The sequence below is a fragment of the Poecilia reticulata genome, chromosome 22, assembly GCF_904066995.2.
Source record: "Poecilia reticulata chromosome 22, P_reticulata-male-v2, whole genome shotgun sequence".
Classification (NCBI taxonomy): domain Eukaryota; kingdom Metazoa; phylum Chordata; class Actinopteri; order Cyprinodontiformes; family Poeciliidae; genus Poecilia; species Poecilia reticulata.
This window is the reverse complement of record NC_088851.1, coordinates 27,907,242-27,932,718: the sequence shown is the minus strand read 5'-3', so window position 1 is coordinate 27,932,718 and position 25,477 is coordinate 27,907,242. Positions and strand designations below refer to the sequence as shown.

Below are 25,477 nucleotides of genomic sequence, written 5' to 3'. Positions count from 1 at the left end.
AGAAAATCATCCTGAAGATTACTGGACTGTACAGTTTTAGAAACACGAGACAAAACTGGAACACATGTTCTCATTCTATTTATTTATTCTGCCAAAGATAAAAACACTGATAATGTACCAACACGATCCAACAGGGACCTGGAGGAACCTGGATATGAGGGTTAAGGTTAGACAATGATTGGTTGGGCGTTCAGGGTCTGAGCAGAGTCGGCCATTCACTGAAGGACTTCCAGAGGAAAGGAAGAGGAACTTCTACATCCAGCTTCTCCTTCCCCACTCGGATGTACGGCGCAGCACTCTGAGACACCGACTTCATCACGCTCAGACTTTCACCAACTGTCTGAGAGAGATTAGACTGTAATGTGCTGATGAAACCCTGGGTGGCGCTGTTCACTCTCTCCATGCTGAGGGCACTGTAAGTCTCATGGACCTTCAGTTGGACAAGGTCTTTGTACGCAGAGACAAATGTCTGTGCTTGGTCCGTGTGCTGTCTAGAAAAGGTTCTGATCTTCCTGTGAACTAATTGGACCAGTGGGGAAACCTTCAGGTTCTGATCTTCTACGTAAACACGGAGATGCTCTGCTTTCTCAGCCAGGAGCTGCAACACATCTTTAAGGGTCCTCTGAAGAAACTCCATGACATGATGGAGCATAGCTACTACGTCTCTCTTCACAGTCTCCATGATCTTGTTTCCATCAAGAACAATATCGGTCCCAGGAACGGTGAATACCGTCCACCTGATCTGCTCAGAAATCCCCTTGATGACGCTGGAAAACATCTCCATCATGGACATCTTCTCCCCTGATCCAGGAACAGAGAAGTTTTGATTGTTGAGGAAGTCTCTGACCGGACATAGCAGAACGTCTGTACTGTGCCAGGTGTGCTTGAGGCCACCTCTGACCTCATCCATCAGGATGTCTGTAAGGTTCACCATATCGGTGAACCTTAGGATGTCAGAAGCTTCCATATAGATGTTCTTTCCTCGATCAGCAGCGGTTTGGACTGAGTTCTGCATCGTGCTGACAAAATCCTGAACCTCCCGGTGAATCTTCTCTATCAGATTCAGCACAGCATTTCTCAGCTTCACAGAACCTCGGTTCAGGTCGAAGCCAAAGTGTGAGGTGTGGTACTTGTTGAGGAACTTGATCAGAGCATTGGTCATTAGAGGGATCCGGTCCTTGAAACCCGTGATCAGATCGTTGACAGAGTCCCAACTCCATGACGTCTGCAGGACCAGCTTGTCCGAGTTTCTCAGCGATGCTTTGGCAGTGAGAATGTTGGTGTCCTGCCCAGGAGTGGACTGAAGAGGAGAGGAGAAACAACCTCAGCAACGTCAAAGTGTGGTTAGAAAGGAAGTGTGAGCATCAGAGAGGCTTACCAGATATCTGCTAAACACTTTTCCTTGCAGCTGTGACGAAGACCTTCGCTGAAGGTGAATACCCAGGAACCCGGCAGACGGAGACCACACGGATGCTGTGATGCTGTCCTTGCGGGAGGCACAACGGACACTTGCGTCTGTGAACATCCGGCTGGTGATGTCGACATCTAGGGTGTGACGAGACTCCCTGTGAAACAACCACAGTTAGAGCGGGTCCAGCAGGGAGAAGAACCGCTGCTCAGGTGAGTCATCTGTAATTATAGACTGTTGACCTGAGCTTCCCTTCAGGAACCAGAGAGCCATCCTGAGGTCACAGCCACAGAGCTACTCCATGTTGACTGGACCTCATTAAATGATGCTCACCAATAGCAGTGCTTCAATTAGTCACATGACCTCCAGGAAGTAATATAACTGTTACATTATTCCCTGCTCTTTTTTATATCTGTGAGTAATACATTCTCAGCAACATGTGAGTAAAGCTAAGGTTTGATCATTTATTAATGAAACAGTGGAAACATGTTAAAATGCAGCTCTTGCCATCAGTGCAGTTTCCCAGACAGGGTTAGAAATCAGATTGAACCTGTCTTTGCTGCAGGTAGACAAAACCAGGCATCTGCAGAACATTACAGTCTTGATGTGCAGAGTTCTTCCTTAAAGGGTCAGAACCAGGCAGGATTTATTCTGTAAATGGAGTAAAATGTGTAGTATGAAACAGAATCCGGATTGTAACGTTTCATTCCTTGTCTACACTAAGCAGAATGGCAGAGGTCAGTGCGGTTTGGTAAGGGGTCAGTAGCTCCACCCTAACATTGTCCTATGGACCTACGACGGAAGGTACCCAGGAATGGTGCGGTATGAGTCTTTCCTCAACTACTCAGTGGAAATAAGGCTTAAGAGAAAAACGGGAAATCCTTTATACAAGTGGGTGGATTTTTGTCTCATCTGACCAGACTAGCAGTTGGAACATTGTTGCCTTGTAGCAAATGGGATTCTGGGTTCAAACCCTGGCCTGTCTCTCTGCAGGCAGTCTCCCTGTGTATGACTGGGTTCCTCCCACAGTCCATGAACACAACTGCCTGGCTCTCCAAATTGCCCTTAGCTCCAAGTGTGTCCATACTTGTTTGTCCTTTGTGTCTCTGTGTTGCCCTGTGATGCACTGAGATGATCTGAAATCCTGCTGGGAGTAACTGGTCATGGCCAGATTATGGTACAGAGGTGTGCGCTCCTCTTTTGAATAATGGAACCCAACGATGCTAACAGCACCAACGATGCTAACAGCACCAACGATGCTAACAGCACCAACAATGCTAACAGCACCAACGATGCTAACAGCACCAACGATGCTAACAGCACCAACGATGCTAACAGCACCAACGATGCTAACAGCACCAACGATGCTAACAGCACCAACGATGCTAACAGCACCAACGATGCTAACAGCACCAACGATGCTAACAGCACCACCGATGCTAACAGCACCAACGATGCTAACAGCACCACCGATGCTAACAGCACCAACGATGCTAACAGCACCAACGATGCTAACAGCACCAACGATGCTAACAGCACCACCGATGCTAACAGCACCAACGATGCTAACGGCACCAACGATGCTAACAGCACCAACGATGCTAACAGCACCAACGATGCTAACAGCACCAACGATGCTAACGGCACCAACGATGCTAACAGCACCCTTCAGCAGTTTACCAGTTCTCCTCCCATCCGCATGTTGGTTTGTCATGATATGCTCCCTGAGTGACACCTCGCTATAGTCTGTCATTTGGATCAGAACCAGTTGCTTCTCACCAAGTGTCAGAATTGCTTCCTAGTTACTGAGCGACTTCAGGTGGTGTGGTGATTTTACAAGCCTTTATTTATGTGTTCAATACTTTTTCCCTTCTATTTTATCACATATTAGTTCATTTATGGACATCTATGGTTGGGTGGCCTGCATGGGTTCTTACTACTAGGAGAGCTGATGACCTCTGACCCGACCCTCCAGAGCCACATAAAGCCGGTTCCACAGTGGTCCTTCTAGATCATTCTAGATCAGTGTTTCTCAACCTTTTTCAGCCCCCCCCACCCCCCCCAGCCTTTATCCAGGTCCCTCTCCCCCCACCAAAGAATCTGCAGGCTACTTTGCACTGATTATTATTTTATCATTAATATTAATATCACTATTGTAGATGTTTTGATTTTTATGCTTGTTTCTGTATTTATCATCAAAAATAATTTCCCAGAGAACAAAAAAGTCATGGGAATAGAAAATATTTTCATAGGCGTCTATGAAAAATGCAATGAACATTCAAGTTAAAATTGGTAACAGCAGCCAATCAGAGTGGAAAAAATATTCTTATTCTTTGCCATTTTCTAGTTGTTAAATATTCCACCAGCGCCCCCTGCCGTCCTCTGAACGTCCTCAGGGGGCGGTACCGCCCATGTTGAGATCCGCTAGACTAGATGAAGGACATTCGTCGTAATGAGGATAGTTTGGGTTATTCTCCCCAAAGAGATACAGAATATTTTGGTTAATAATCACTATTGTTAGGAGAGATTATCCCAATTCGTTCCTCTACAGCTAACAGCAGAGCAGGGAGTCATGACGCCAAACACCAACCTGAGTGGACGGTCCAACACATACTGCCAGTTCATGTTTCCATCCTTGTGGGTCAACCTGCCGTTCCCATTCAGCTGAAGCGTCTCATCGTCATATCTAACAACTGCAGAGGCTGGAAGAACAACCAGAAATAAGAACATGAGAGAAGATGTTTCAGGGACCATGGAGGAATCATGTCTGTCCTACCAGTGAGATCATACTCCATGAAGACCAAGGAGGACGTGCAGCTGGAGCTGACGGAACTTTCAAGGTCAGGATCCTTGTTGCTCACAGAGACAGTAGTTGACACTTTGTAGATAGGAGAGGAAATATTTAAAGTGGCGCTTAGGGCACCAAAGGATGGGATAAAGATACTGGAAGGAAGATGTAGGACAACTTCTGGGATTTCCACTCTTTGTTCTGGGATGACCATCGTAGGCATTTTGAAGTTTGAGATGTGACTCGTGATATTGTGCAGACTGATGGTGAGGTCTCCAATGGTGATGGATTTGGGTAAGGTGAAAGAAGACACTCTGACCTCAAACTGTGGAATCTTGAAGGACAGGAAGGACATCTTGTCCCGGAGATACTCAGTGTTAACATCGTAACTGGGCACTGATATGACAGGCAGACCAGGGAGCCTGATGTTGAAAGCTTTGGTGGTGATCAGTTTAGGGATGTTCAGATTCTTTGGATCCACTGTGAAGGACTCTATGTCCAAGCTGGTAAACGGGACATGAAAGGCAGGGACGAGGACTGCAGGAGGAAGTCGGACCTGATCCGGGACCACCACATCTTCTAATCTCATGTCAATATTCCTGATGGAGTGAGGGATTTCTTTCAGCCAGGAAGGCAGAGTGATGCTAAATGTTGGAAGATGGACCATGATACTGTCTTCCAGGAGATGAGCTGGTATTTGGTAGTCATAGCCATCCGTGTTTTTTGTGTAGACAACAGCAGAAGAGAAGTTCAAAAACTGAACATCATCGATGTTTGACACTTCATCAAATTCGAGCACGTCCCACAGCGTCCTCTGATAAACAGGAAGTCTGATGGACATCAGGAAGGCCAGGTTCCCCCCCACCGACCCAGAAAAAGCCATGCCTGCTTCAGATCCTTCGTTGAAGATATTCCAGTCAGAACCATGAATGACTGATCCCAGATGTTCCTCCAGACTCCAGGAGAATGATTGCTTCTCAGAACTGATAACGATGTTTATCTCCTGACTGAGACCAGCGTCGGCCAAACTGCTCAACTGATCAGCTTCACACTTCACTTTAGTCTTGAAGGTTTTTAAAGGAACTAAATCCAGCTCCGCCCCAACAACATGTGTTCCACTCATGGATAAATGTCTAATCTGAACATTGTTGTTGCTTTTACACTGAACTGTTGTGAAAACCCGGCGTAGGGAAACATCAGAGGCGACTGTGTTCTCCAAATCAACCAAGAATAGGTTGCGGCTCAGGCTTCGTTTCCTTTTCTCCTGTTGGTTCATCTTTAAGCTCAGTGAAATCTGGCTGGTGGTACGCAGACCATTAACACTGATGTAGAAGGTTTTCCTATCTTCCAGATTGCCTGCAATATTAAACATGTTCATTGTCATCATGTCTGACTTTCCTTGAGCAGAAGATTCCAGTAACACATGAGAGGACAGTGCTTCGAGGTTCCAGGTCATGTCAACACTTCCTTTGCCTGCAGATGCAATCTGGGGAACATTGAACATGTAGCTCAGCTTTTTCTTGGACACAAGACTCAGCTTGGTCCTGGTGTTCCCACTGAGATCCTGGCTCATTTCCATTTGGAGGAAGGGAAGTTGAATCTTTACAGAGCTGGCTGCAGAAGCTTCCATGCTCCTCTTGGTGAGGCTAACAGAACATTCATGGTTGGCCTGAACGTTGCTGTGCTCTAAGGTGACAGTGGAAGCCAGTTTTAATCCCCTCGTCCTCGACAGACTGGTGGTCCCATCCAGTTTTCCATTCAGAACATCAAACACAGACACAGACAATGCACCGAAGCGAGCAATGATGTCCGACTCGTTGTAAAGGCCTGCGTTAGCGTTCAAGGTGATAACAGTGGATTTAAAGGAGAAGTCGTAGGTTATGTTGCCCATTGCTGGGATCACCACGCTGTCCTGCACAGCGGGCAGGGTGAAACTGGGCAGCCTGATTTCACCCAAAGTTTCTGGAACATGCATGATAGGAGGCCTGAAAGATGGGAGCACAAAGGTGTAGGACGGTACAGAGAATCCCAGAGCAGGGACTCTGAAGCTCGCTGTGCTGACCTCCTTTGGAACAAAGTAACTGAATGCTGGCATCTCAGCTCTGAAAGCAGAGACCTGGATGTCCAGAAAGGGAATTTTGTATCCAGGGACCCTGAAGATCTTTGGTGGAAGACTGGATGTGTTGATTTTGTGTTTGATGTACTGTGCTCTTGCTTCATGGTATGAATCTTTTAGAAGTGTGACCACTTTGTCTCTGCAAGCTTCAAATTGACCCTGGATGATTTCAAAGTTGTCGTTTATTGCACTGTAGATTGGTTCAAGGTGCAACTCAAAGCAGTGTGAGTCTGGGTTCTTGTGGTACTGGAACTTCAGGTCCATGTCAAATAACTGTTGAGGGTTGATAAGCCAGTATTTCAAGCCACCATCTTCCCATAGAGAAAAGTCTCTAAGCCCAGGGGTCTGAATTTGGAAATAAGATAAAGTCATTTCTGGGATAGAGAGAGGAATGGTCAGAAACTCCAAATTAGCCTCTCCCTCTGCTCTGGACTGGAGGTAGATGTTCTTCTCATTGTTTTCTGCTGTAAGGTTGTGGCTGTATTTGTACTGATTGAATCTCACTAAAGCAAACCAACATGTGCTCTGCCTCTCCGAGTTTATCACGACACCATAATCACTCTCAAGGTCCACTTTACCGGTGAGTTTTAGGGGGAGCAAAACTTTGGAGTTCACCTTGTTCTTAACATCAACAATAATCTCAAATGGCTGGGCTCTGAAGTCCCAGGAGTTGGACATGGTTCCTGCCAGACCTCCAGTGAGTTCAGCCTCATGAGAGACCATCAGCGCAGCATTCAGGTCTGCAACGTCAGCCTCTCCTTTTAAAAACACAACACTGGTTTTAACAAATGGGGTTTTGGAATCACATTGAGCTTTTACAGCAATATGGCTTAAGAGGGATGATTCAACAGTCAGTGTGTGCTTTGACTTCAAAGCCTGGTAGTCTATGTCTCCTACACATGTAAGCTTTGCAGTGTTAAAGTCAACTTTCAGTTCTACATTAGTTCTGTGGGTACCTTCATCAAAGAAGTCTTGAATGGTCCACTTCCCAGTACCGCTAGTTTCACCAGTCACAGTTACCCCAAAGGGGTCCATTTTTGCTGTCATGCTTTGCTTCAGTGATGCTTGACTGGAAGCTTCTAGTGTTGGGATGTCCAGTTTGTGATTGTAAGATGTTTCTATTACTGCAGATACTCCACTCTCCAGTGACAGAGCTACACTACCAACCAGGTCAGCTGTGTAAAACTGAGTGGTGACTATGGTGGTAGACTTGGCAAAACTCTCTGCAGGAGAACCAGGAAGTGCCAGAGATCCTTCATGGTCAACTGAGAAGGCAACGTGTGTGGCCTTCAAGGTCTGTGTGAATTGGAGGCTCTCCATTCTTGGAGCCTCCAGCTGAGTTTCGGCTTCAAAGGTGTGCTCCAAGACTTTGACTGGTGATTTAGCATGAGAAGTAAATATGGCTGTAAACTTTGGGTTTGACAAATCTGTAGTAGAATTCTCAATTTTGAATTTGTTAATAAGAACATACTTTGGAAAAGAAAGACTAAATTCTCCATGGAGTTTTCCAAACACTGGGAAGCAAATGTCAGTGGGAACCTCTGGAAATGTCACTTGAGGAATTGTAAGCATTTCCATCCCAGAGTCCTGCAGATTTAGTTTGGGAATGCCAATAGCTGGAAATTTTATTTCAGTAAGAACGATGTCTGGGAAGCTGATGTCTGGCAGCTCAGACAAGTAAAGAACTTTTAAGTTGCCAAAGATGTCTTCCAGGTCAGGCATTTGGATCTGAAACCCCCGGATGTCATCAATGATTGCCACTATCTTGGTCTTAATCTCATTGAAGTCTATGATGAAAGCAGGGATGGTACATGAACTGAGGATGGTGAATTCAGGTACAGATATTTGGGCTGGAATGGTGATTTCCTGCAGTTTATTGAGGTTGATGGTGAATCCTGGTATTTCCAGGTCTGTAAGAGGGACGGTAAAAGTGGAGACTTCAATGTCAGCCCTTTTGATTTGATCCACAACTCCTTCCATCGACTGCTTCAGCTGGTCAACAATCTTATCACTAGCCATTGTCTTCATCCACTCCATGAGTCCATCAAAGTGGGCAGAAAAGAAGGTAACCATGTTTCTGTAGGAGTCACTTGCTCTCTGGAGGTAGACCTGAATTTCATCTCTAATGTCCATGTCTAGAATCCGTTGCCTCATGTCCTCCAGAATGTCCTGAACTTTCAGTTTGACATCATTGTAAAACGCAGTGTCAATCACATCCTTCACCTTCTTCAAGGCATCGGCCACTTTGGTGTTTTTCAGTTCATCCAGATAGGTATAGATAGAATTTTGAATTTCTCTGAAAAACTGCCTAACAGCCTCAATCTTCTTCACAATCTCATACTTATTGATTTCATTGTTCAGGTAATCTGTCAGTTCAACAATCTTAATATTTGACTCATCAACAAATGAGCTGTAGTCAAAATCCTTCATTGATTCAACTATTGAGGAGATGCATTCATTAAAGTCATCAATGCTGTTTTTAAAGTCAATTTCTCTAATCTTGTCAATCACACCATTTAGACAGTCCATCATTTTATTGTAAATCATTTCAAGTTTAATGGATTTTAGAGCTGTAACGATTGACTGCACAGTTTCTTCAATCTTCCATTCTCTGATAAGAACCACTGCTTGATCCATTAGGTCCTTGAAAATATCATCAATTTCATATTTTAAAAGAATATCTTTGCCATAGGAGTACACTGTATTTAGCTTGTTGGGTATTTCATATTCATCGATCCAGTTGATGATTACCTCATTCATCGATTCCATCACTCTTGCTATCTCTGACACTGGGATTTGATAGGAAAGCTGCTGCACATACAAAGCCCAGTCAAATGACAACAGGAAGTTCTTCACAACTTCCACAAACTGGGAAAGATTGAAATCCTCCAGGTTATTTTTCAGCTCAGACAGTTTTTCCCTGATTGTCTCCAGGATGTCGTATTTTATATCAAGATCATGCAGAAATGCTGCACTGCTTTCCCTGAGCTTCTGTAAGTCTATTTGTCTGATGACATCCTCCATGAAATCAAGTGTTCTCACAAGCCACGGCTTAATTTGGTATTTTGCTTCAAAGGCATGAAGCTGATCTCCAATATATGAAAATATGGTTGTTATTTTATCGGTCAGATGCCCAGCATTGATGTAGTCCTCAGCTGAAGAGATGAAGTCATGTACCTTTGTAACTATGTCTACAATATGTTTTTCTAAGATCTGTTTCATATTGGTCACACCAAGCTCCAAGTCATCCATTGTTACAGTGAACTCATTGATCAAGTAATCAAGTCTTTCTTTTATTTTATCAACTTTGTTCTCCAAGTCAAGATTTCTCATGAATCTCTTCACTCGTACTGGCAGCTGATCTAAGTTGGCTCTGAAGTCAGTGATGATCTGATTGATGTTTACATTTTCTATTAACCGTCGGAGGGATTCTAAAGATTGGATGAACTTCATCTTAAAGTGCTCAAAAGCAGCAGGAAAGCTCTCAATGAACGGGATCTCAATGATATGACAGTCGCTGTTTTTGTCGTACTTTAGGAAGCCAGTCATAGTGAACATTTGTGGTTCTGGTTTAGACCCCTCGTATCTGCTGAGAAGGTCTGTTAGGGCCACTCCTGATAACTCAAGTCCAACCTTCTCAGGATTATTGTAAGCACTGATGCTCTGCTCATAGGCATGGTTGTTCACTTTGGAGTTCACTTTCCAGTCCAAAGATTGGTCTTTCGGAATTAACAGACCTTCAAACTTGTTGCTGAAGCTAGTTGAAGACTCTCTAGCAGGAAGTCTGTGAGTGGTCGATACCCGGCAGTCATGTGACCATCCAAGAGCTAGTGGGGTGGTTTTAACCAACAATGTGCTGAAAAGCTGTCCGCTGTGCTTCCCATGGAGATTTAGTTCTCCAGCACTGTCCACAGATGAATCAATAGCCAGACTAAAAGGCAGTGCCTGGATGTGAAGGTATCCACTGAAACGTAAAGGTTCAGAACTTAACTTCGCATCACACTTTGAGTTGGAGGAAAGTCCTGCAAATTCAAGTTCACAGTTATGACTTAAATGTGCATCCATTATGTTTCCAGATGTACTGTACTTCATGGAACCTGACAAATCTTTGTAGGTGAGTTCGTAGGTATGTTTGATATTTTCTTCTTCTCTGAAAGCTCCAGTCAGTGTTCCCCTGAGATCTGCCTTAAGGGGCTCAAGCTTCAGGTGGTCTTCCTTGTCCAAACTGAGGTCATAAAATCTGAGTTTGTTGTTGATGTCAACTCCCAGAATGAATGGTTTCGCATCAACCTTGAGGTTTTGCCTGTAGTAAAGATCTTCACAGATGAAGTTCTCCATCTTGGACCGGAGGGATAACGTCCAGAGAGTGAGGGTCAATTTATGGCTGTTTTCTGTCAACATCTGCCTCAGGGTTCCCTTCATGTTACCAGAGAAAGTAAGGCCCCTTCTGTTCAGCACAACATTCATGCTGTTTGCTGTGGCTGCATCGTAAGCATGACCCTTAAGGTCACCATACAAAGACATTTCTGAAGGAGTGACTTTACCTCCAAATCCAAGTTCTCCTCTGCCTTCCTCAGCCATCACTTTGGTAGATGAGGAATAGGATGCTCCATTGACATCAATTGCACCATCAAAGATGTTCTCCACTGTGACAGGGCTGCACTGAATGTTGTTGATTCCACTGAAGCTTAGACCATCTCTTCCAGCTCTTACAGATGCTTTATGCAAAGCCCGACCCACGTCAAAGGTGAGGGAGCCTTCAGAGTTAACCTCGAGCCCGTTTGAACCCAGGGACCCAGTTATGAGTGAGTATACCCGACTGTTGTCATCATCTGCCTGAGACTCAATTCTGATGATCAACATCTGGCTTGATACACCGAGTTCAACGATGTTATTTAGGGATTTCCCCAATGCCAACCCAACAGCACTGCATTTCAGGGACAGTTGAGCATCTTTGTACTTGAGCTCTGCGACATGCTTGAAGACATCTCTCTGGGTACTGGTTTTGGATACAACATTCAACTCAGAGTTTGCATAAAGTCCTAGGATCACATTTTGAAACTGGATGAAGGGGGAGTCAAAGCGTAAGATGGACTCTCCTCTTCCTTCTCGAGCCAGAGGACGCAGATTGTAGCTGTGGCTATAAGAGGTGTTGGTGTGAAAAGAAGCTATTTTGAGTAGTCCAGTAAGATCACCATCTCCTGAAACTTCATCTGAATTCAGAGTAGAAGTGGACTGAGCAGAGTAGTGGAGAGAGGTTTCAAGGCCTAAGGGACTGAAGGCCTCTAACTTGTAATTGGCTTGAGCGTTCAGTTTCTCTGTCACTCTTAAGGTTTCCGTAATGCTGAAGCTGCTGTCAAGGAAGATGTGGCTGAAAGAACAGTTGAGAAGATACTTGAGATTGTCTTCAGCTCTTCCTGATATCATCCCGACCCCTAGAAGCAGGCAGAGAGAAAATATACAGAAACCTGGTATTTAGTATCCTCAGGAAAACACCTCAACAACACAATACACCGTTTTAAAAAGAGAGTTTACCTTCAAGTTCATATGAAAATAAGCGTATTGGGGACTGAGCCACGGCCTTGTACTGTGCTATGTAGCTAGGAATATCTACAGTGCTGTTCCCTCCAGAGATCGACCCTTCCCAGCTGTACAAGTTGCTGTGGATCTTGGTCGATGCTTCAGCCAGTCCGAGAAGAGGAATGGAGAGATCCAAAGAGGTTGGTACGCTGAATGATGGGAGTACAAACCTTTTAGCCGGGATATATAACCCAATCTGTGGTAACTCTATGACTGGAAAGGACAAAGTCTTTGGAAGATTCAGCTCCTCTGATGTTTTGCCTCCAAGTGGAAGAGGGAGACTGATGATTGCCTTTTCTTTGTTGAACTGGTATCGAAACAAACTGTCCCTGTTCAAATCAAATCAGGCACAAATTATGAGATGGAATTTTTTATTAGATATTTAAGACACTTCAGATTTCTGTTTGAAACACTTACAACTGCAGAAACAGTTTCTCAGGCAGGGGCGGCAGCATGAGGTCTGAGATGCTCCTCTTACTCCGAAGAGTTGCAAGAGAAGGGAACTGAGCCATCAGTTTGTCCAGCCAGTTGTTGCCTGCCTTCAGAGACAAATGAAAGATCATTTTTGATCTGAAAGAAAGAGGCCAACTCTATCATTTTATTCAGATTTCGTGAGTAAAGAGAGGAGGATGGAGTTTGTCCATAAATAAACATTCAGAACGTGAGCATGATGAGCTTTATTCTTATTTCTTTTACCACTGTAGGCTGTAGTGTAGATGTTTGGAGTTGTCCTAACTGGATTCACTCTCAATCATTAGTAGGTTAACTGGTAAACACTGCTGCATAAATTATGTAGCCCTCTCACACACTCAACATCCTGCTGCAGTATAATGGTGAACAGATGAAAATATATCATAATGAAATGTCCATAAGCTCTTAGCTGTGGGTTCTACGCCGTTAGGGTCCGGGCTGTCACTCAGGTCCATTTAGAGCTGAACCCGATAACCTGATGCTGAACAGACTTGTAATACCAAACCTTGTTTTTGTTCACTTTGAACAGCAACAAGGCACTTTGAATTGTCGTGTTGCTGAAAATATGCTACATAAATAAAACGACCTTACCTTCACTGTGGTATTGGTGGCTTGTATAATTGTAACATTCTAGAGGTGGATTAAACCAGTAAACCCTCTGAAGGACCAGAGACCAAATGCACGGCCCGCCATGCTTCAGTTTTCTGGACTAAAAACTACAAAATATTTGCTGACATGAATAAACATTTGCACCTCGATCCCTTTGGTGACTATATGACGCAGCTTCATGTCAGTCTTTGCCACTTTCTGCTCCAACATATCATCGATGAGCTTCTGGAGCTGCATGTGACGATCTTCTGCATGTGGGATCATCTTTCTCATCTCTGCATGCAGGTCTGTTTTCAGTTCCAGCTGGACTTTATCTTCATCTGAGGAAGGAAAATCCAAACAATACTCCACTATGCAGATAATTTAAGGTTTTAAAACCAGAATAATTCTGACACCAGTGAAAAATACCATATTTTAGAGAAGCTTTCTGTTGGAATGAAGCTGCAGGGAGGTGAAGGACTGATTCCAAGTCCATCAGCACATTCTCCTCATTTTTCAGGGTTGCAGTGATGGAGGCATCCGTTTCCAGAGACGGGATGTCCATCTGGAGCTGCATCATGATCTCCTTCATCATTTCATGTCTGCATTTAAAATAAGAGCATGGACGCTTGCAGCAGAGCACCATGAACTGCTGAGCATCGTTTCCTGCAGAGTTTTCAGGGCCTGACCTGGCACGTCCTGCTAGAGAGAACAGCGTGACGTTCCTGTTGGTCACGTCAATGCTGAAGCCTCTCGTCTTCCGCCCGTCTCCATCCATCCGGGCTACAGCCAGGCTGACGGTCGCCTCCACGTCACAGGCAGGAATGAGCAGCTCAGCGGAAAAGCTGTTTTCATTCTGGTTGTACTTGACAGAAGCAGTCGCCTCCGTTGGTTCTTCACCTAAATGCAGAAAAACCTTAACTCATCACTTGGGTTTCATCAGAACTATAGAAACAAGCAGTTTCAAAGTAAAATGTATCGACTCTGAGACGTCTGTCGGAAAACAGCTCAGAGGTTTCTACTAGGCCACAGCTTCACTACTATGGATATTTATAAATCCAGAGTCCACGTGGTTTGTAGTCTGACTCCAGTTAAATGTGACTGGAGACTCGATGTTAATATTCAGAAATGACCTCAGCGCAGCCTGAAGGAGGAGTTCCTCCCACCCAGTTAAAGAAAAACTGCTGTAATACCTGTGGAGCACCAGCAGGTGGTGATCATGATGACATAACCCAGTGACTCCCAAACCCCCCATCCCTGGTCCTCCACACACTGCCCTTCATGTTTCAGGTGTTTCTTTGCCTCAGCCAGGTGATTTCAGTTGACATCACCTGCAGATTGCAGTTCAATCAGCCGAATCAGGCAAATTATAATAACCCTATAAATTACAGCAAGGAAACATCTAGAACATGCAGAGCAGACCAGGGATAGGAAACACTGCCCTAAGGGACCACAGAGTTCAGACACGTAACCTCATGCTTATTATTATTGCAACTGGGACTAAAAGGTAGTCTTCAAACTGGACTGTTTTGCATTTGCAGCAACACCCCATTAACTCCAGCAGAACCCAGAGGGCGGCTCGCATTGCAGCCGTCAGTCCTGGAAGTTTCAGATTCTGGATCCAAGATGTAATCAGCCCGTCTGAACGGTTTCATCAGTGGGTGGACCGGTACCTTCTGCCCTCAGGGTGAGCTTTAGGGATTGTGCTTTGTGTCGGCCCTTTCTGCCCTCCCTCAGGGTCTCGTCGCTGATGGAGGCCATGTATTCGGAAACCTTCCTTGTGGGCTGGAGTTCAACTGCAAACCTTCAACAAGTGACAACAGTTTGACTTTCTTAGTTTATCTGTGTAAAATTTAATAGAAGGTGAAATTAAATGTGTTTCTTGAAGCCACTGTGTCTGGAGCAGAGGTTCATCTTACGTAGCGTCTCCAGTCAGAGGGAAGGAAGGCGCCTCTTCCACAGAGGAAGCGTTGGTGTAACTGACCACTGTGCAGAGGTTGAGTCCTTTAAGCAGAGGCTGGCAGTCGGTGTGGTCGACCCGGTCCTCCACCAGAGATGGCACCGGCTTAGTTTGTCCGGATGAGATGGACAGCAGCTTGTTGCTTCGTCCAGACACCAAGAGAAGAGAGAATAAACACCAGGACAGCAACCAGAGGAGGAGCTTCATTTGCTTCATCTTAGCTGCTGCTGACCTGACGCTGAGCAGCGGACGGTTGGACTTTGGAGCTGGGATGGACAGTTCAACCTGGTTCTTCTTCACAGTCACTTTGGCCTGAAATGAGCTCTCATGGTAGAGGTTAGTCAGCATCTCAGTTCCTGCTTCCACGTAGTCTGGAAGGTGAACACCCATATGGGTGATAAACTCCAGACCTCCTGAAGGCATGAAGGACATGCCGGTCTGCAGAAAGGAAGAAAGGAGCATGTGAAGCATGTAGAAGCAGGAAATCCTGATGATGAAGAAAAAGGGCTCTACCACTGTGGAGGGGGTCAGGCCTCCTCTGGCGCCGGCGGCAAACACTCCAGACAAGGAGAACTTGAGAGGAAAACCAGAGGCAGTGGGGAGAGAGAAGGACGTCTCCATGAAGACGTAGTGGAGAAACACCTGGTTTTCGGTGCTGGAGGTCAGCTTGGAGAAGGCCTGATGGTGACGTGACACGAGGTAGATGAAAGGCAGAGAAATGTTCTAGTTTCATTCTGGTCTCTGAAAGGGGTACATACTTTCAAAAGTTCTGTAAATCATGTGACTGTGACAACATTCAGAAATGTAGCCTGACTATTTTCCTTCTGGACTGATGAATTAAGACAGTCCCTAAAACAGAAGTGCATCATCTCAATAAATACTGAAGTATTTCTACAACTTTCTGGATCAAATCTGGCCCAGAGGAGGGAAGTGTAAGGTCACCCAGGTGAGTAAAACATGGCATCATCTGCATAAAGGTGCACTTCAGCTGTAGACATAGAAACATAAGGAGTCTTGAAGTCTTAAAATCTTATGAAAATTAAATATTTATCTTCAAAAACACACTGTTCTACCTGAAAGGTAACTTCTAAATCAGGCCCCATCAACCAAACCAGCTGCTTCGTATACGAACCAGGACAAAATAACATGATGGAATAAAAGATCGAAACATTGCATAGCTAATCACAGCAGAAGTTATTGGTGGAGGTCAAGACGCATTGAAGGCAGCTCCGCCTTTCAACCACTAGAGAAGAAAGGCGGCATTTCAGCCATAAGTCTTGGAACCGCAGCTTTTCCTTTCTGTCATTACTCGGCTTTAACAAGACGTCTCTACATGCGGATGATCTGTGTGAGAATAGTCGGGTTTGTTGAGACAGTCGGTTGCCTGGATCATTTTGGTGAAGAGTCAGTGAATCCAGTCTGACCTGTGCAGGTAGTTCTCTGATGAAGACATGGTAGTACATGAACAGAGTCTCGAACGTTTTTCTCATTTCACTCGTCTTCATGTAGCCGATTTCATCGCCCAGCAGCCGGAGGAAGGCAGTAGCTTCAGGAGCTGCAGAGACCTGGACGTCATGAAGGAGCTGATGGAAGCGGTCTTTGATTGCCTTCAGATGAACTTCTGGAACCTGAGGAGACATCAGCAGCATTGATTTCATTGAAACCCTCCTACAGACGCCTTAATGAGGTGATGATCCCAACAGTTGCTGCCACCTGTCTCCTCTTTCTGCCTGGACCAGGAGCAATCCTGTCCAGAACTCCTCGGAGCATCGGAGCTCTGTCGCCTACAAACCTCATCAGCCTGGAGAAAGATTCGAGTAGGAAACCCTTCTCTCCAAAAAGAGCCTCGACTGTCGGCTCAAATCCTGCTCCTTCAAGCCCAACCTGGAAGGACATTTCCTGGTGAACAATCTTTATCTTTCTGGGTTTTTCTATCATGCAGAACTGATCTGCTGTCACCGACCTCAAACATATCAAAGCTGTGATCGTAGGCCTTCAGAGACGCCTCCAGCTTTATCTCCTTGGGCAGCGTGTTCCCGCTGTCGAAGATGACGCTGCTCTGGACCGAGCCCAGCGGGGAGCTGAGCATGTAGTTCTTGGACAAACTATGAAACATGGTGTCAGTGGATGACGGTTTGTCCTGCAGAGCTGAACCAATAAGCTCTATGAGTCTGGAGACAGAGACATCATGTTTAGAAACCACCCTGGACAATCAGTTCCTCCCAGTGAAATAGGCACATTACAATTTATTTAGCGTAAAACAACAACAACAACGAACTGGACTCAAAGGATTGGAAGAAGAACCAGAACTGATTGTTGTCCTCAATGATTAGATTTAATTATAATCTGCCTGGAGCTTGTTTACTGCCAAGACTGAACAGGTTCTAAAAGACTTGGAGGTCCCACCAACATCCTGGGCTCAAAGCAGAACAACTGGACCTGCAGAGGATCAACCGGACCTGCAGAGGATCAACCGGACCGCTGACGATCAATCAACCGGGTTAAATAAAAACAAATTAAAACATTCATTTAGTGAAGATTGGAGGAACATCTCAGCGGAGAGCAAGGTTGTTCTGGTTAAATCTAAGATCCAGCATTTTGAAGGGAAGCAGTTAGAGTAGGTCAAAGGTCATATCTCAGGTGTTCTGTGCTCTACTCCAGTTTATTGATGATTTCCTCCTACCAAAACCAGAAGATCCTCAGAAAGGATCCTGATAAATATGAATCTGGCCATGTTTGGAGATGTAATCTGATTACTCACTCAGGTTTCTTATCACCAGAGTTCTGGATGTTTTTTAGGTGGGAGAGCACAAAGCTCTTTAGCTGCTCATCCTTCTCGCCCAGCAGGCCACTGCAGATCTCCCTGATGAGGGCGGAGTCCGGGTCCTTCATCAGCACCAGGTACGCTGCCAGGCGTCTGTCAGCAGGACTCTGGGGGTCCTGGTACGTCTCCAGCAGGGAGCGCCGAATCTGTGCCCGACCAAATATTCAGAGCTCTTGTAACAACAGCAACATTTTCTGCTAAAAAGCCAAATAACCCAGATCATGTTTGGTGCATGAGGAGTTCCACCTCAGCAGTAACGTCCATCAGCCTGAAGGTCTGGATAGCTGCCTTCTGATTGGATAAGGGAACATCTGGTTTCTTCATGCATCGCAGAATCGAGGAGATGAGTGATGGGCTGGCGTCCTGCATGGCCCGACCCATAACACCAACAACCTGCAGGAGAGGAAGAATCACACTCCACCAGCTGGTGTGGCTCTGCTTCCGATGCTTGTGGAGCTTCGCTCACCCTGAGGACCAGGAAGGCCTCCTCCGTGGGATCTGGAGCGGGGTCCCGGTCAGGGTCCCGTATTTCCCCTGAGCAGTCGTTTAGGATCATCTCCATGAACTTTGACACCTCAGTGATCTCTGGAGTAACGTCTCCCTGATAGAAACTGTAAGCAAAAATGTATAACCTTCAACACAGAACCGTGTTACAGCTGGAGACGTTAGCATTAGCATCAAACCTTAATGTTGCTTTCATAGCATTTTGATAAAAATCTTCTCTAAAGTTATTAGACTCAGACTGACAACCTATGACTGTTAGGGTGAATGTTAACATGAACATAAACATTAGCACTAAAATCTCATGACGTCATGATGTGCGGTTTGTGATGACGAGGAAGATATGGAACCGTCCCGTATTTGGCTGTTAAACGCAGCAAAGTGGTCCCAGAGTGTTTTATATAGTAGCTGCCTCAGTCATTGTTTCACTCAAGGTGTTGGTGTTGCTATATTGTACCCAACTGCTTTCTGGGTAACACCGACACGCTGGCTTTAAATAAATAGGGACTGGTCTCTTGGTAACGCTAGTCGAAGCAACCCCCACCCCCCCACCCCCTCCTAGCAACACGACATACGACTTACGGCAGGGTAGACAAGCTAAAACAGGAGGTGCCAGGGAGGGAGGGATGGTTTCAAGTCGCTTTAATGTCTGATTATAGACGGAGAAAGTGCGCCCTCACTTGTTCAGAAAGGTGTACGTAAAATTAAAGTTGCTGTCCCTCAATGGAATATATAGTAGTCAGTCCCAGTGACTGTTTGACTCACAGTTTTGCCAATGTGCTTCCTGGGTAAAAATCCAACGAGACACGAGGCCCAAACCCACCACAATCTGTGTTAAACCCCCCGAACAGTTTCCAGCAGCGCAGGCGATACACGCGCGGGGCCCGGTCATTGGCCCCGGTCATTGGCCCCGGTCATTGGCCCCGCCCCCAGGCCCGACACTGACTTGTTCCGCTAGTGGCCCCTCTCTATTTTAGTTTCTATTATTCTATAACTCCATCAGTTTTACTTAGTTAAGTTGAGTTTATTTAAGGATTCCTGTTTGTCTCACCATGAGAAGTTTTAACAACAGGGATTCCTCTGTCCAAGATCTTCCACAGGTAAGACACTGACTGCTCACACAAACACATTAGCGAAGACCTCGCTGTCCCTGTAAGACATTTGGACCCCCTGTTGCTGAAGCCCTGACTCACTTTCTCACTGTGTTTGCCAGAGCGAACATGATGGCCTTGCTCTGTTTGTACTGAGCCATGCTGAGCATGTCTCTCACACGTGCTGCATCCGGATTGGCCTGCAGAGCTAGAGCATACACCAGAGCATCCACCTCCAGGGAGACCCTGTCAGTGGTCCAGATGACCTGCATGATGGCGCTGGTGCACTCTGAGGTTCCACACTGGAACAGGGCCTGGAAGGTCAGCCAGTTGGACACTTGGACCATCTCAGCAACTGTCTGGCTGAGGGTCTCGTTCCTCAGGACTCTCAGGCTGGACACCAGCTTGTGGAAAAGGCTGGTCCGTTTCTGACCCTGATCTGTGCTCGCTAGCGCCACCAGCTCCTGCAGGGTGCCCAGAACCGCATCCTTCATCTGGACTGGAGTTTTGTCTTCTGGTTTATCGAAGTGGAGAGGCTTTGCCTGCAGGGGGTCTGCATCTGTGAGCAACAAGTTGATGTTTTAGGTCCTAAGTTTTAAAACTGAAAATCCACAGCAGTTTTAGAAATAACAGCTCACCAAATCTTCTGCTACTGGTCCTTTTTACACTTTGAAGGCTCAGATCCTGGGTCACCGTCGATGAGATCCCTTTCTCTCTGAAATGCAAATGATAGCGTAGCTAAGAACCTTCAATACTCTCCAGAAATGCAGCTCAGCTCCGAGTCAGACTCACCCGCTGGAGAACGGCAGATATCTGTGCTTTTCAGTGCATTTGGCTGTGGTGATGTGTGTTCCTCTGTTATCAAACTGGTATCTGCAGCTCTGGGTGCTGCTGATGAGTTTTGAGACGGGGTTGTGCTGAAAACCAATTAGTGAGCAGTTATTTCTGCGCAGCAGAACCAGAAGCAGCAGGAGGAGGAGCTTCTCCAGCTGCTGCATGCTAGCATGGTGAAGTGGTTTAAGGTGGTCCTGTCTAAACTAGATAAACTAGGGGGGGACAGTTTCTCTCCAGATTATCCATGAAGTGAGGCTGGAGGGTCAGAAAGTTCCTGAGACTTTGGACGCTCCTTTACAGCCTCTGTCCTGCGGGTGAAGCTGCACCCTGCAGGCAGGTTACACTTTCCAGAAGTCAACAATCTGCTACATAAAGCAAAGAGCCTTTTCTCACCATCTGCTGCAGCAGAGCCACTGGGCTGCTGGTGAGAGTCCTGCCATAGAACTGGTCACACTGGGACAGATCTCTGGAAGCACTAGCGTCTGTGGCAACATCCTGCCTGGAATGAACCGTGACTGTGGTGAGACAGCGACCGTGGACCGTACTCTGAGGGAAAACACAAACACCAGAGATGACTGCTATTCTTGGAGCGTGTGAAGATCGTCCTGCTGTGTCCGACCAGTTGGAGCTCTATGGTGTTGGACACTGACCACCAGACCAGTCCATCCTTCCTCCATGACGGGAACCAGGAAGGCAGAAATGATGCCTCTCTTGACGTTGAGGATGTTGATGGACTCGTCCGTCTCGGGGTAAACCTCCACACGGCCGTTTGAGTGGACGCTGACCTTCAGTGGACTCCTGGTAGAAGACACTTGTGTTTCAGCACAAAGTAACGTCTCTGTCTCGTCTCTCTTCTTCTCTTCAGTATCTTTAGTATCTTTTGATGGTCACTGGACCTCAGAAATGTCACTACTTGTGACACATGCATCACAAAATGCAGGGATAATAAGATCTTCTCAACCCAGTTCTTTATGACGAATAATCAACAAGGAATGACTTTAATCGTCTTAGGAACTTCACTAAACTTCACTAAAATCACACATGGTTCTTGTCCATGCATTTGTTCATTGACCAGTCTACTTATATTTGAACAAAAAACAAGGAAATATGAGCCCATTGCTGCAGTACTGACGCCCATCCACTGGCCAGTTTGAAGCTGCCTGTCTGCAGCTGAAACCTCATATTCTCCGATCTCAGGGCTGCAGCACCAGTTTCCCTGCAGACTGCAGCTCGACTCGTTCTGTGGAGGTTTTTAAAGCCCAGTTGTTCTCTGGTTTATGTATCTTAATTTTATTGCTTTTCTTGGTGTGTCATTTTGGTTTGATCAGCTTTTTATCCATATTGTTATGTTTTTTATCTATTGCAACAGACCGCTGTGCAGAGTGTTGCGTCATTGGTGAGAAGTTTATGGGATTGTATTGTTTAATGCAGAAATGTACTCAGACAGAAATGTTATTTTATTGCAGCTAGTCCAGTGTTTCTCCTCCCTGGTCCTCAGGCCCCCCGTCCTGCATGTTTCAGGTGTTTCCCTTCTGCCACCTGAATTGTATCTCTGGGTGATTTACAGGTTTCTGCAGGACTTGATGGTCATGCAGTCATTTGAATCAGCTGTTCTGGAATAGAGGCTCATCTAAAACATGCAGAGAAAGGAGGCTGAGAAACACTGAGCTAGTCCACGTCCATCATCATGAATCTGCCAGAGACATAAATACTTTTGAGAAATGTTCATGCGACGCAGTGATGAATTATCTTCATTTTGTATGATTCTTCACTAAATTACTCCAAAGCTTGTCAGATGGCTAAAAACTCCTGGGTGGAAGTTGCAACATTGTCATCCACAGAGGAGTCTGTCTGCAGACAGGTGGCGCTCTTTCTGTGATGCTTCGTTAAAAGAAATGCAGGGCGGGAGGGGAACCCTGGCGGCTGTGGCCTGAAGCAGGAAGTGAGCCCCAAGCAGTCTGCATCGCCGTGTGTGAATACGAGCGTCCCAAAACCAGGTGACTGCGCGCTGGCTGCTCGGTTTAAGGTGAAGTAAGAGAGTCTGTAAAAGCACAAAACCAGCTCTGCCCATCAGAATCGAGTGAAGGTGTCCTGCTGTTTTTCTGGGACGTATCTAAAATTATCCAGGCCTAAAAATGTTGAAGTCTGTTAGCTCTGCTCAAGTTTTACCGGAACCAGTATGTCCTCTGACCTCTCCATGACGGCTTTGAAGGTGTCGGAGCTGGACGCCGGGCTGTAGGCCGCCTCGGCTCGAGCATCCGAGGTGGACGCTTCGCTGACGGTGCAGTCTCGTGTGTGAATGATGAACCTGCACATCTGGGGGACTTCGATCTCTACCTGCAGATGTGCGACGAGTCAGTGAGGGGACCTCAGATAAGAGCTGTTATCAGTTTAACTGTTTTTACCTCACAAGTGACTTTAGGCCCATTTTGGAGGCTAGCAGAACCCGGCGCTACGTTCCGGCCCTCTGCGTTGTACCGGTACACGTATTTCCTGTGGACCTTAAATCTGGAAGCCACTGCAAAGAAGCAATCTGCATCTTTATGCTGAAGGCATCACTTTAGTCAAATCCTGATGTCATGTTTCTACATCCTCCTGTACGTCAGACAACCCCCCAATACTGGAACAGCTGACCTTTGAACCCTTCGTGGCAGAGCTCCTGCTTCTATCTCCAACAAACAGGCCATAATCTCAGAGAGCAGCATTGATCCAACAGCAGCGTGTGTCTGTTTGCTCTGGATCGACCCCTGACCCCCAGATGTGTCTGTGGTAGATAACTTACTCTGACATGAAGCTGGTTCCTCCACATCCTCTGGAAAACAAACCGCAGGGTTAGAACAAAGCAGCTGATGAACATCAACAGAAGATCCTAATTAAACCGTCTATTTCTACTGAGACTGGAGCTGAATGTCAAACAGCTAGAAACAGATGTTCCTCATCAAACAGCCTCCAATCATGATGCTAATCTGATCTGAGGTCCAGTCAAGTCAACTGATTGGACCTGATTTGGAAACACTAGTCCAGTGGATAGTGCAGGTCAAAGGTCAAACAGCAAGCATGGAATCAGAGGAATTGTCTGCATATGTCAGAGACCAGATATTCTAAAGTAGGTCATCTGGAAAAGGATCCAGAAACATTTCTGCTGTTCTAAGAGTCCAGAGTCCGACATCATTGATCAGTAGAAGAAGAAAAGAACCAATAGGAGACCAAAGATCAGGGTTATCAGATGATGGATGGATGGATGATAGATGGATGGATGATAGATGGATGGATGGATGGATGATAGATGGATGGATGATAGATGGATGGATGGATGGATGGATGGATGGATGGATGATAGATGGATGGATGATAGATGGATGGATGGATGGATGATAGATGGATGGATGGATGGATGGATGATAGATGGATGGATGATAGATGGATGGATGGATGGATGGATGATAGATGGATGGATGATAGATGGATGGATGGATGGATGGATGGATGGATGGATGATAGATGGATGGATGATAGATGGATGGATGGATGGATGGATGGATGATGGATGGATGGATGGATGGATGGATGATAGATGGATGATGGTTGGATGATAGATGGATGATGGATGGATGGATGGATGATGGATGGATGATGGATGGATGGATGATGGATGGATGGATGGATGGATGGATGATGGATGGATGATGGTTGGATGATAGATGGATGATGGATGGATGGATGGATGATGGATGGATGATGGATGGATGGATGATGGATGGATGGATGGATGGATGGATGATGGATGGATGATGGTTGGATGATAGATGGATGATGGATGGATGGATGGATGATGGATGGATGGTGATGGATGGTGATGGATGGATGGATGATGGATGGATGGTGATGGATGGATGATGGATGGATGGTGATGGATGGTGATGGATGGATGGATGATGGATGGATGGTGATGGATGGATGATGGATGCCATCATTGATTAAGAAGCCATTGCAGTGTAGCTGTCCTTGTGGTTGCTATGGTGATTCCCTCTGTCTCTGCGGTCAGGGAGCCCACAGCACCACAGATCAGACGTCTGCTGTGTTTTAAAGCTTTAGTCGTGTCATCAGCTGAGTTTCCTCCATCAATCAGATTTTTTATAAAGTATTGATTTGGGAAAAGTTACTAATAATCAATAATAAATAATCATTCATAATTATCATAAAATAATCAATGCTCTGAAAATATTTAGCTCTAACAAACCGTGGAGCCGCTGGACGCTGCTGGCGTCACCATGGCAACCTTTACTGGTTGATCAGTTACTGCCAGTAAGACCAGTTAGTCACACAACCTCACAGAACTAGTAAGTCTTTGCTGCAGATCTTATCCGTTCCCAAACCCGTGTGAGGTCCAATCTGAACAGCAGAACCAGAACCAGCTGCAGATCCGAATCAGCTGATCCTGCAGCCAGCTAACAGAACCGGGTCGGTGATTACAGGTCCAGATGTTCTGAAGTTCTACAGGAAGGTCCAGACTTACCTGCCAGAGCGGCGCTCAGCAGCAGGAGCAAACACAGCGGTCCAGAACCCATTCTGGGCCCAATAACCGGGTTCTGCTGTGGGGTTGATCACTCAGGTTCTGCAACCGGGCCAAACAGACGAGTTCTGCTGGTGTACCTGGAGCGTCCAGCATCGACTGCGGCGGCTCTGGTCCGATCGGATCTTTTATCTGCTGCGGTATCAGCCGGGTCGAAGTTCAGACCGTGACCCGGTCAGCTGGTTCTGATTCCAGTTCCCTGCAGCTCCTCCTGAAATTCTCTTCTGTGTTTTCCTGGACCTAGTTCTGGTTCTGGTCCAGTGGTCCAATTCAAGGTCTTCCCGGAATCCAGCAGGACGGATCCGCTGGACCTCAGAACCAGAACCAGGGCGATTTAGAATGGGTCCAGAAGTATTCACACCCTGCTAAGGTTCAGGAGGTCCCAGAACCACCGGTTTTGAAACACTGACCATTTTCTCACCAACCAGAACCAGAACCAGAACCAGAACGTTCTCCTAACTGCTCAGTTCTTCTCAGGTTCTCCAGGTCTGTAGCAGTTCTGTTTGGCTCCACCAGGCGGCGCTTTTCACTAAGAACCAGGCTTTTCTGTGAACCCGAAGCTGAAATCATTTTTATAGGAAATAATTTTCAGAGATCTGACCTTGAGACGGACTCGACTGTTTTCGAGAGTAGTTTTATTTTGAAGGCCGACCGACAGTGACAGTATTAAAGAGTAAATTAAGTAAATAATTCAGTTTTAGTATTTTATCTTAGTTGTTTTCGTCCCGGTAACTTCTTGTCAA

At 46.0% G+C, this 25,477-nt stretch overlaps 1 protein-coding gene across 1 annotated transcript; it reads right to left on the bottom strand.

The window, feature by feature from the left end:
* Positions 1 to 63: 63 nt before the first annotated feature.
* On the bottom strand, positions 64 to 25,380 carry apoba (apolipoprotein Ba). The gene is made up of 28 exons (XM_017303436.2): positions 24,678 to 25,380; positions 22,944 to 22,973; positions 22,567 to 22,679; positions 22,353 to 22,498; positions 20,812 to 20,959; positions 20,555 to 20,707; positions 20,120 to 20,244; positions 19,966 to 20,042; positions 19,430 to 19,886; positions 18,202 to 18,346; positions 17,982 to 18,128; positions 17,673 to 17,881; positions 16,875 to 17,082; positions 16,625 to 16,795; positions 16,336 to 16,539; positions 15,425 to 15,589; positions 15,144 to 15,349; positions 14,871 to 15,053; positions 14,625 to 14,755; positions 13,641 to 13,851; positions 13,381 to 13,553; positions 13,117 to 13,292; positions 12,310 to 12,431; positions 11,848 to 12,221; positions 4,185 to 11,747; positions 3,999 to 4,110; positions 1,379 to 1,565; positions 64 to 1,300 (listed from the first exon to the last, which is right to left on the bottom strand). The coding sequence occupies exons 1-28, from the start codon at positions 24,727 to 24,729 to the stop codon at positions 191 to 193; spliced, it is 13,098 nt and encodes a 4,365-aa protein (XP_017158925.2). The 5' UTR covers positions 24,730 to 25,380; the 3' UTR covers positions 64 to 190.
* Positions 25,381 to 25,477: the final 97 nt, after the last annotated feature.